This window comes from Paralichthys olivaceus, chromosome 2, assembly GCF_024713975.1.
Source record: "Paralichthys olivaceus isolate ysfri-2021 chromosome 2, ASM2471397v2, whole genome shotgun sequence".
NCBI classification, from domain to species: domain Eukaryota; kingdom Metazoa; phylum Chordata; class Actinopteri; order Pleuronectiformes; family Paralichthyidae; genus Paralichthys; species Paralichthys olivaceus.
Window position 1 is genome coordinate 20,236,303 of NC_091094.1, and position 12,776 is coordinate 20,249,078.

At 40.1% G+C, this 12,776-nt stretch overlaps 1 protein-coding gene across 4 annotated transcripts in view; it reads left to right on the forward strand.

The window, feature by feature from the left end:
* Positions 1 to 12,776, forward strand: part of slc2a9l2 (solute carrier family 2 member 9, like 2) — a 96,839-nt gene that overhangs the window by 24,840 nt on the left and 59,223 nt on the right. For all 4 annotated transcript variants that reach the window (XM_069511007.1, XM_020086311.2, XM_069510999.1 and 1 more), the window contains one exon: positions 9,139 to 9,271. In XM_069511007.1, coding sequence (XP_069367108.1) covers positions 9,139 to 9,271 — 133 coding nt within the window. The remainder of the gene's footprint in view (positions 1 to 9,138; positions 9,272 to 12,776) is intronic.

The window sequence follows — 12,776 nt, forward strand, 5'->3', positions numbered from 1 at the left end:
TGGATCTGCATCAAATTGGATGCATGAAAATGTTGAAACACCCTGTCTCACTGTTACAGAAAGAGAAAACAATCCAGGATCCAGCCTCTGATCCAAACTGATCATGCTCCACACCTCAACAAAACTTGATATTCAGGAAAGAGTTTAAGAGAACAGACTCTCTTCACACTGAGTCTAGAGCTCATCTTGACTGCACTTGTAAATGAGGTGATAGTGATTCATGAACATTCCAGTTTCTGAAATCTGGATTTGTGTATATAATTGTCTGCACATTGTAAACCCTTCAAAGTCACAGGCAGTTTGACTACAACCACACCCTGTTTTGTTTGAGCTCATCCTTTGTGCTTTAATATATTGAATGTGCAGACCACAGCACATTCCCAGCGTTGCATTTACTTTTATTCCAACCATGACGATGTAAGCACAGCAAACATATTTCTGAGCCAGTGAATCCAATGCATATACTGCATGCCGGATCGGGTGTTGTCGTAGTTAATCTGTTTTCTGTTTGCTGCTCTGTCTTCTTCATAGTTCTTTTTTGGATCTAATTCAGTGGAAAAGGACGAATATTGATGCATTTCTTCGCCTTTTTTCTTGCTGGGAGGGAAATCTTGCAGTTTCTGGTGATAGATGATGTTTTATGTCAATACCAGATGCATCAGGGAGAGTGGCAGATGAGATGTTAACACTTATATTGCCATCCACAAATCTGAGCTGTCCTTGCCATGAATTGTATTGAAAGCTGTCAAAGTCAAACGGTGGCCTATACACTGTAAGATAATATCTGGAGCTACTCTATTGTATAAGAGAGGCTTATGGAGTAAGACAAAACATATTGAAGCCAGAAAAGCTAAGAGCAGGCTACACTTGGAAAAAAAACCCAACCGATACATCCCACGCCCTCCCATTGGCACTCACCTAAAAGCTGTGCCTCCTAAACTGCTATCTTCTGGCTATTGTCTCTGCTTTGGCGATGTATGTCTCCCGGGTGAAGACTGGTCATGTTCAGTGAGAGCACAGGCAGGGAGCACACAGATACACTGACCAATCATTTCCTTTGGAACAAATTAAATGATTGGTCATGTGTATGACAGTTTTGCGAGGGCCACAGACACATCTTTTTTCAGATGACTTTATTTATTGATTTGAAGATGATTTCGACAAACGAGATAAAGTGTTTCTGAAACAAACTAAAACATACCTTTATTTAAAAAAAGAGATTGCAACCTTACAGATGGATCTAAATCAGGAAAATCTTCATTAGACTGTCACCTTTTAAACCATTTGACACTTAGAGCCACGTCAAATAGTAAATGTTTCCAAACCATAATTTATTCTGCCCTAAATTAATGTGCATTTTCATTTTTGAGCATATACCTTGAACTGTGAATCCCCTTGTCCTTCCTGTTATTTTTCCTGAGTGTTTTCTTCCACTGTCACTTTACCCTGACATTTACACACGGGCATATAGTGCTCGAGTGTTGAGCGGATACTCATTTTTAATTTATGAGTATTGGTTAGTCCCATCCATCATTTCACTCCGCTCACCACCCCTACAAATGTCATATGGAGTTGTATGTGTTCATGCAGCCATTGTTATGTATTCCTAACATCTCTGTTACACTCTGTCCTTGCCATTTGACAAGTGCGTCACAGCCATATGTGACATATCTGATGATAATGCCACCATGGTCTCTGCTGGCTATGAGTCTCAAACAGGTTTCCTGTGAGAAGAGGCCTCTGTTAATGGGGGCCGTTTCAAGATGTCACTTGTTGTGGAGTGTGAAATGGTGATAAGCTTTGACAAATTATAATTACTGTAACCTTCTTCCTTAGCCACTGACCTTGTCCCAATAGGGAAAACATGTTTTTCTGACATCACAGCAGGAGCAGGCTTTTAGCTGCTTTGTCACTGACCTCCCCCGAGTCACTGAGCTCATCGGCATGCCTCAAACGCAGCTCACACCCAGCAAGGTTACACTCAGTGGCCGTAATGGGCACTTCTCTATATCCTTCAGCACATCTGACTATATGGCTACTGAGGGTTGTGTAAATAGACCACAAAAAAACCCTTGTGATTTGTTGTATGTATCATTGGTCACTAGAGCCATTCATTTTTGATTGTTATGTACTATGGTATAACACCTTAATCATGTGGTGGTCTGAATGACTGATATTCGTCTATAGGTATGTGTGTGTGGTCCAGGTATTACATGTTGTAGGGACCTAGTCTGTCACATTGATGTGATTAATGGAAGGGGGTTCTGCAAAGGATGCGAGCGGCAGAGTTCTGAACTGATTGAAGTTTATGAAGGAGATCAAAAAGAAGGGAATCAATGCAGGATGTAACCAGGGTGTGGATGAGAATGGTGGGGGTGTTGGGTGTGAGGGATGGGCGGAGAGATTAATGTTGCTGAGAGTATGTGGACCGGGTAACATTATTGCTTGGCTTGGAAAGATACAGTGCTATCAAGGATGACACCCAGACTCCTAACCTGAGGGGAGTGAGAAACTAAAGAGTTGTCAATATTGATTTTGATAAGGTGGATTTGTTGCCAATAAGGAGAAATCAAGTCCCCATCATTCATTTTAGGTCAGGTTAAGTTTAGGCATTTTTGAAGTCATAGACACGCAGCTGTGTGTGTGTGTGCTTCCAATTCTTTGGTACTTAACAGTACTATATACTGTGCAGTGCATTCACACATCAGAAACACAGCCACCTCAAGGAGATGAATAATATCTATTTACATGCGTACAATTGATGTAATTGTGAGTTCTAACTGACTTGAAACAAATAACTATATGAAAAACTGCAGTCAAATTTCCTTTAAGCAGGTTAATACTCCATGTTGGCCCTTCCTGTAAAGTGTCGATCCCACTCTATCACTTCACCCAAAATAGTTTTAGGCATGCTCCTTTAATTTAAGAATGGGACCTGCACACACATCTACAAGGGCCAGCTATCAAAGTGTTCTTCAGCCAGAGCACAAGGGAAATGGGCTCAGAGAGAAGGTGACATTCATGACAATCGGCTCCTGGCAGAGGGATGATGGGGCTTTTCTTCTGATCTTGCCAGATTCCAAAGGCGGAGGTTCTGATGATGTGAGGTTTTTACCAACAAGCTTTTCAGTTTGTGAGCATTTACCGTGGATTGGGTGTTGTGGTTACGCACATTTTGATACTTTTTCATCCCTCACGTAATGGCTAGACTAGTGGGACATGACTAAAGACAAAGTGGAAAACACTCTGTAAAATTCTGTGCAGGACCTTTTTAAGTGGTTTTAGTTGCCTTAATGTGTCACTGAATTGATAGTGTTTTTATTTTTATATTACCTTACAGAGCACCTTCATAAAAAACAGGTAATGCAGCAGTTATATTCTTTAATTCACCTTGATTCAATCGTCTCTATAGCAACGTGCGTGACACCCAATTAAACCTGATTGCCCGCTGTGGAAAATAAGATTATGCAATTAGTAGTTTCCGCCTGAACCAAATTCAATAAAGATTAGTACAAGCAAGTTAATTTCTCACCTGGGTAATGATCTGGCTAACTTAAGTAATTAAAACTGATCTAAAACAAATATTGTCTTGTGTAATTGGATTAATTTAAAGATGCAATCCCCCTGAAGTTTCCATTACTGCTATCTGAGAGTTGACCTGTTGGTTCACCCCAGTGTTTTAAATATATATTACTTATGAACCTGAATTGATAAAGCTTTCAGTTAAGTTGGGATAAGAAAAAAACTCTGTCGGTGTAGTATACTGTTTTATATTATACATGAGATTTCCATAGAGGTAATACATTGAATTCCTCTAACATCTGTATAGTGTAGACCACACAAATCAGTGCTCAGTGCATGAAATAGATTCTTTGTCTGTTAGAGCATCCTCTCAGAGATCTAATGCAATCGTCCACTCTCATCTCCTGCTGAGATAAGACGTCCCCCAACTCTGCATCAGTGAAACCTTGGGATAATGCAGTACGCTTGCATTCACACAACTCACACAGGGTTTACACAAATGATCACATTAGAGAGTTGGAGTGTTACCAATTTAGACAAGCTTGTTTTATCAATGAGAAAGTCATACATTTTTAATACTTCAAGTAGGGCTGTGACTGTTACAGCAACATCGCGTTCAAGTAATGCATACCGTGGGATTAGGTTCATAACCATCATCACTGCAGGTGGTACTGGGGGGGTGCACCAAACCCTGGGCTAGTACCTCCACTGCCTCAGGCAGAGTGCAGAGAGCCAGGGTATGGACACAGGATATAGCTCCATAGCCCAGCCAAAGCGCCACCTCACCTGAGGCAGACACCCAGGGAGCCATGCTCAGCTCTGCTAAGTCCACTTACGTTCATTTGGGCTCTTTCATAGATGTTTTGGCAGTGAAAGTTATTTTTACAGATTTTATGGGCTGTCAGTAAATTCCGGCTTATCTGTCTCTCTATCATGCGCGCTGTGCATTGTCAACCGAATCGAGCCAAACCCAGCGCACCTCGCCATCTCCTCCTGCTCTCCATACACTCTCTAAGTTTACAAGTTCTGTAGTTTTACCCAGCCTGAGTTTACACATGTGTCCGATTGACACTGTTTGTGTGTGTCTGGATTACTCAGTGTGTCAGAGAGGAAGAGCGCAATGAGACTGCTGGTGAATGCACATTGGAGAAAAGTATTGATCATTACGTGATCAGTCTTGATATTGTTGCGTCATTTTAAACAAATCAGTGTTTAAACTGTAGCCAGTCAGCGACGTCAGCTGAGTGTGGGAGAGACAGAAGTGAGCAGTGGAGTGTGTGCGTGCGTGCGCGCGTGCAGTACCTTTCCCCTTAGGTTCTGGGACTATCATACAGGAGCTATGCAGTTCTTTTGCAGTAATCAACCGCTTAAAGGCATCAATTTGTCCTGGGACAAACGCTCTAAGCAGTTTTAACTGTCCTAGAATTTTGTCATGAGGCGGCATAAAATTAAACGGAGCCGCCTCGCAATTCTCTTTGCAGGCTCAAGCCCAGACAAGCCTGTCAATGAACTTCATATCTTTAATTTAATTATGACCAATATTGTTTCGGCTGTTTTAGTGGAAAAGTTGTGATAAACATAGTTTATGCTACCTGCCTCACAGCAAACAGCAAAGTTGGCAACTAGCATTTGCATAGCCAAATATTTTTCTTGGGTTTTGGTGCATAAAAAAAACGGAGCTAAAAGAGGAATGAATATTGGACTTACATTTTTCAAGTTGACAGAAAAATACAACATAAAGCATAAATACCACAGAAGATGGACGACGTGTCTCCACTCCCTCCCATTCTCCAAAAATTTAGCCAAATCGTTCGAGATACTATCTTCGCCATCTTACACATTTGAAGAGAGAGTCTATGTTGTACTGATCTAAGAATGGAGCCGTGGTATTGAGGTCCTGCCACTACTTGCACTTGGCCAATTCTGAGCCGAGCATCAAATACTTAATGCCAAACATACCAGACAATGAACATGTGCATAAACATTAGAGTGATAAGAACTTGACAAAAAAGCATTTTTAGAAAAATGTACTTGAGCAGAGAGGGCTATATAGTATGATCCATGTTTCATCCCCCCACCAGGTGGTAATGGAAATGCTTTGGCTTCACTTTTTGGGAGCAGTCATGTTTATCTTTATATACAGTCTATGATGAAGATGTTACTGTCTGGTAACATATTGGGTTTACAGCTGTTTGCACTAACTCCACCTGGTCAAAGAAAAGAGTAATACTATTCAATTTGCCACATTGATGGCAAGGTTAGTATAGCCCATGAAGAACAGTACTTTAAAGAATGAAAGCATTTGGTGGACCATGACTGTAGAATGTATTCACTAACTTAAAGGGATAGTTCACCCAGAAATGAATATCCACTCATTATTGAGCCGATGGAGGGGTGGGTGAAGTGTTTGAGTCCACAAAACACTTTTAGACGTAATAAAACTACATAACATGCCCCCATACTGCTCATGTGGTGTCATCTAAGTGTTCGCAAGCTCTGTCATTCATAGTCGAACTGAGGTCATTTATCATTTTTAAGCCTAAAAGTTCAATTGTGATAGATTCCGCTGCAACACTGTTTACCCCTGAAACTCTGAAAAAGTACTGAATAAGTTTGAATGGTTTCAGAAAAGTTAATTGCATAATTTAAAAGTTTTTTTTATGATATAATGAGATCTCAGAGTAAAGGCTAGGCAGCCGAATTCCCAACAGACCTTTTATGAGTTGAGAGCTGACATTTGCTCTCGAAAGGACACTTCTTTCCCCAGTCACTGCACAACTACAAATATGCCCCTCCCACTTGTGCCAGAGAAATCTGGAAGTTTAGGCATGCTTAAAAGAGCGGAACTGTATTCCTTATCTTTCTAAAGTGGAAAGGTTCATACAGTATGAGGTATATGTACATCCAGTTAATGATTTTGTAGTGTGTACTCAATGGGAGTGAGGCCCACTATTAGTCATGACTGTAATGTCAGACAAGTGTCTTTGGCCTTAGTCTGTACTGGCCGTGTTTGTCTCTTTCCTCTTAAATGTAAAAATAAGCCTTTTATGTAGGTGTTGTTTTTGGATAGAGAAACAATCCTGTGATAATGTCAGTACTAACATCATCAAATGTCACACTTGATGGGCACTGCATTAGTTCATAAAATAATGGTCCGCAAACCTTTAAAGGCTCAGGGTGTGGGGTTTAGTTGCATCCAACAGTGCTAATTTAACCCACTGAGTACAGTGATCATCAGGTAACTTACAAACACAAAGGCCCATTCTAAACCCAATGTTCGGTTTGTCCACCATAGGTTTCTGTAGAAAGATGATGGTGCACCATAGTGGTCTCATCAGGAGAGGCCCCAATGCAAATGTAATGGTCTCCCTCTAGGCTAACTAAAACATGATTCTTATTTTTAGTGGATTATACACTAATTAAAGGACAATAACTGATATTATATTCCATCTCTACTATTGAAACACATTCCTTCCTCCTCTAGCTCACCAGGAGAGAAATGAATGGGAATTAGTAAATTAGAATGAATTAAACTGTAATGTTCAGGAGGAATAGATTTTGGTGCCCCAGCAGGATGTAGAACATTATGGAGGCAGTCCTATGAATTAGGTGGTTTGCCCCTGAGCCTTGACACTAGTGGTGGTGATGCGAATGGAGTTGTGACATCTGATGAAGGCTTCTGATTGGATGGTTGCAGGAAGATTGTCAGGTTCCCTCAGTTGAGGTCGTGCAGTAAGGAGGTTGTTTAATAATTGATTACCATGCTGAACTCACAACCGACTGACGGGAGGGAGAGAGCACATCTTAAACTCTGACACATACAGGTGATTGGCCCAAGGTGAGCATGTTGTGACTGCATGAAAAGAGCTTGGTGAGCTGGTGGAGCTTAGAGATAGCAGAAACCATGCATGTAAGATAGGAGGCATGTGCAAATAATTTGTTCATGTTGACAGACTCTACTGAACAAGCAGCAACATATCTTGGCGGAAATAAAATTAAAGTAAATTTTCCTGCTTCAATTCAATTTCTGTGAAAAAAGGATGGGCAGGTATGAAAGATTATTTAAATTAGTTCACTTGAATTAAGTGGGGCTCCTGTTAGAATGAGTCAGTCTAGTCTATAGTGTATAGAATTTTACTTTGTGAAATCAATGTTCAATTGAAATACCCAGAAAGACAATTTGACTATAAAGCTGCAGTTTCCAGGAATCTTTTTTTTTTTAAAATCCAAGGTTATCTTGAATGACTCAGGTGCTCTATTGCTCTTGATGGCTGTGTTTTGAAAAGCAGGCAACTGAAAACGCCCTGTTCTATGCCAGTGTCTATGCATCTTCAGGCTTTGATACATATTTGGTCTCTCTGGCATATTATAAAGAAATTACTGTGTAATGGAGCCGAAGCAACCTGGATGACTAACAGCATATACAGCTGCCTTCATGTTTGTCTGTTTATCTTGTCTGCCTCCATGCAGCAGATTCACTCTGGAATTTCTCCATCCAAACTATATTTCAAAGTGTGATGATCTCATTGCAGCTTCATGATCAGCAGATTATTTCTTGCCAATGACTGGGAAAACCTGCCACGTCAGTTTTTGACTTAATCACGTTAAAATAGGAATGACCTTGAACAAAGTCAATCAGAAAACGTGGGGGAGATGGCACTTTAAAAATCTCTGAGACCCTGCGATAAAAATATTGTAACCACAGTAAAGGAGAATTTCCCAACAAGAATTATGATTTACTTTTTCTATCTGTTTGCATTGTTAGCAGGATTGTGCAAAAACTATTGGACATATTACCAAAACATGATGGAAGGATGCAGTATGGGTGAGGAAAAAACGCAGATCAGGAGACAGGATATTTTTTCACCTCATTCACTAATCCCACTCAACATTTCTTAGAATTGTGTGACAGTCGGGGGGGTAGTGATGAGTGCATATCTGAATAAAATCAATATCTTGTGGATTTAAATGTATTCACAGCACACCATACTGTTATTTTTTATTTTCAACAACACTGTCTTTATAAATCCGATAACCGATTTGCAACAGCAAGCAGCATTTAGCTCAGAGACATTTCAGTCTTTCTTACTTGAAGCAAATATATGGATGAAAACCACCATAAGTATTAGATCAAGCTTTGCCTTTCTAAGCGTTGCCATAAGCCTATAACCTATTTTCTACAAACACAACAATATATTATGTTGTATTTAAATAATAATCATCACCGCTGGCAGAAATTCTCAAGGTGGGAATGTACAGCCACTTATTCCATGAAGTGTTATATAACCAGTGGTGCTGCACCAGGGTAGGCAAAGCAGTTGCCTGGGGCCCCAAGCTGAGAGGGGGCCTCTGAGAAGAGGGCCCTGACAGTTTTGTGAGAACCCCTTTAAGTGCTATGATTGGTTTGGTTGAATGTCAGAATGTCTATCAAGTTTCCTGTGTTCTCGGGGAGGGTGTTTAGTCTATTTTGACATAGGGTCTCCTAGGGCCAGCAAAGTCCCTTGAAATGCTCCTGTATAGAACATCTCTAAAATACCATTCTGTCCAACTCCATGCTGTAGCTCTTCCACGTCAGAACCTTTGATTTATTTATCTCTGTCAATGTTTTGTCTACAGGAGTCCAGGTGGAACTACTTGTTTTCCTTCCTGGCGTTTCCAGCATTGCTGCAGCTGTGTGTGCTTCCCTTCCTGCCAGAGAGTCCTCGCTACCTACTGCTGGAGAGGAGGGATGAGGCTGGAGCAGAGAAAGGTATTACACACTGGTGTACAGTACATCTGCATACATTCCTAGAGCTTGAAAAATGATTATAAAGGGAGAGTGTGTTGCTTTAGTATAGAGATGAAAATGTGATATTGATTTAGTCTATATTTGTTTACACTTTTGAAGGGAACTCCTTTTAAGATATGCTAGATTAGCTGTTCCTGTTTGCAGTGTACCAATGGATGGACATACAAGAGTCAGTGGATTACTTTGCTACTGAAGAAAACTCTTTTTGTTAGGGATGTGCTTGCATGTGTTTCATGTCTGTGTGATTATATTTCACTACAGTATGACTCCAAGACGGACGATCCGAAGCAAAAACTGTTTTTTGTGACTGCTTTTAATCATCTCAGCCAATGCAGGCTTTATAAGAGTAACCACAGTGGGATCCTGTCAACTGTTTACATGCTCTGACATAAGAGGAAACAGCATGGGGTAGCAGCAAAGCTCAAAGTGCATGTGTTAACGAAGCATGTAGAAAACTATGTCAACTTCGACTTTGATCAGCTTTGTCTCTGGAGTGTTCGGAGCTCTTTGAAGTTCATGTCCATACATTATAAATGGGTGTTCTGGGGGATTTGTTCTTTGTAAAATGAAATATCCTGTTTGTCCAGCGCTCAAGGTTCAGTGAGCTTTCATTGTCAGATGAATCAATTTTAACAAAACAAATGGTCTTGATGCTTTGGTTTGCCTCACTACTTTTTGTAAATGCATTCAAAACCCACGACATTTAATATAATCTAAAACAGGGCTTGTCAAGAATTAACCCATGTGAACAGAGAAAGAAAACTTTCAATGTCTCGAATTTAATGCATTTAATCTATTATATTAAATTGAAGTGTGACATTAGGGCATATTGATAGCATCTGTATTCCTGAGATATATATATATATATAATAAAGTATCATGAATGACACATAATTCTCGTACCACAGGTGTCTCTTATAGAGCAGAGTTGTAATTAAATCAGATTGGCTCAATTTGGCACAACATAACAGCTTGACTTTATGAGGTTGGCTTTAAAGTCGTTGAGGGGAATGTCCTTATAGATGAAAGCTGGAAATTGGCCCAAAACTGTGTCCTATCGTATAAGTTGTTCTTGTGAAAGAGCTTATGTGTCAGAAACAGACAAAAGAGCTCTGGATGGTTCCTGACCATTTAAAAGCTCTCATAATTTTTTCTGGGAAAGAAATTATGTTTTCGAAATCCTAAAACATGTTTTCATTCAATCTGGCAAGTCTTTCTCACTATGTACCATAGATCTGGTGCCAAATTAAAAACATCAGAAAAACAGACTGCTCATGGCATATTAGAGCAATCATCTTTTCATTTGCTCTAAAAATCTGCACTCATTTAATCATTTACCATGATATCTCATTCACTCTGTTCTGTATTAACATGTTTTCTTCCTGTCACCTCCCCCCTATGACGTTTTGATGGCAAAGGTCGGAGCAGTGCAGCAACACTATGTTGCTGGTTTGTGTTACAACATTGCAGTTGAGGAATTCGTTGTCAACACACATAGTGAGGGGGGGGGGGGCCGCATTGTCCTATCATCATTATTCATTGTAAAAAAGGAGAAGCATGTTCTATTGCAACACATCTCATCTGTTCAAATATATCTGCAGCAGTCCTGCCCTTTGTTTAAAGGTACAGTGTGTAGAATTTAGTGATATCTAGTGGTGGAATTGCATGTTGCAATTTAACCTCACCATCCCCTTCCAAACATGAGAGAACCTGTGGAAACCTTAAGTTGTCATATGAACTAAAAAGGTGTTTAGTTTGTAGAGTTTGAGCAACTGTAAAAAAACATGGCGGCCTCTGTAGAGAGGACCCCCTTGATGTAAATATAAAGTATTTAAATATAAAGGGCCCATTCTCGGGTAAAGAAAACAACAATTCATACAATTTAGATGAAACACATTTGTGAAAACATCACAAGGTATTAGGTATCAGCTTTTTACCCAACATCATGTGTTCATGTAAAGTGAAGCAATTGGGAAACGATGTCACAGCTTACATCACACACCCACTGTTGCCTTTTGTAAGGAGCATGCTCCAGTAACAGTAATGGAGGCTCTATATTGGTTGACATGAGAATTGTTGACAGTGTTGTCTTAGTGTGTGGTACAACTGTGGTCGTTTCTGTGGGGGATATGTTTTCCCTTTTGTCTCATGGTGCAGGATGGCCTGCATTTTCAATTTTGGATTTTGTGTTGCGATTGGTGGACAAGGGAGACCTTGCAGTTTATTGGCCTGTTGCTACCTGAAAAAAGACCAAAGATGAGCTGCAAAAAGACATGCATCTTCCTGCTCCATCCCATATCAACATCATTTTTTTTTTTACTTTTGACCACATTTTCTCCTTTTTTTTGATCAGTTAGGAAGTTCATTGTAATAATTAATTGTTTATGGTTGTAGTTTTGGCTGTATTTTATAATTTTTTTATCTAGTTTTTAATTATCAATACATTATTTGACAAGTACAGAAATTGTTCTCTGGCTACTTGGGACTTGGTGAAGATGTGAAACTGGTGTTGTGTCTCAGCCACCGCTAGAAAAAACAAATAGTGTTTGTGTTCTCCTCAATTGTGGCACTGCGAGGACTACAACAGTGGCATGGTGAGGAGCCTCACTGTTCTCCTGCAGGGGAAATATAATGGTTTGCCTTCATGGGGACAACACCACCGTTGCCCATGCCAACATTCTCTGAAATAATAATAATAATATGTCACACCACTGACATTGACAGCCACAGCATGACTTCGGATTTGGTGGCCTGAAATGTTCCTATTTGGAAGGAAAACACAACACTTGTGTCTACTTCTCAGCGAGTGGTAATTGTCTCACACACTTGATGCCACAGAAATTATGTAACCTCAAAACTGCATATAGAACTCCAATACAAAATGTGATATCTGCTTGAGCTGTACTCGCTAAATGTTGAAGAAAAATATGAAACTGGCATTGAACTATGACACTTTTTTCTAAAAACAATCCCTCATGAGATTTATGTTTTACCAGATGTGTTTTCAAATGGTTGAGGACTAAGTTGATTTTAAAAACTAACTTTTAACTGTTGCAATTGACCATCGATGTGTGGTGCAGTGGTTAGCACTGTTGCCTCATAGCAAGAAGGTTCACAGTTTGGTCTGGCTCTCTCTGTGTTGAGTTTGCACTTTCTCCCTTTTTTCAGTGGGGTTTTTTCACGTGTGTTCTCTCTGGTATCTGTATGTCGGATCGGGGGTGAGGTTGATTGGGGACTCTGTGAATATGAGTATGAATGGTTATTTGTCTCTGTATGTTGACCTTTCAATGGTGTACCCCACCTCTCGCCCAATGTCAACTGCTGAGGTTGGCTCCAGCTCCCCCTGCAACCCTCAAAGGATAAGCTGTATAGATATGGATGGATTTACCAAAGGTTAACAAGCTTATAAATAAGTGCTTATTTTAGTGGAACTCTGCCAAAGCAGCAAAACATTAGTTAAAGTTAT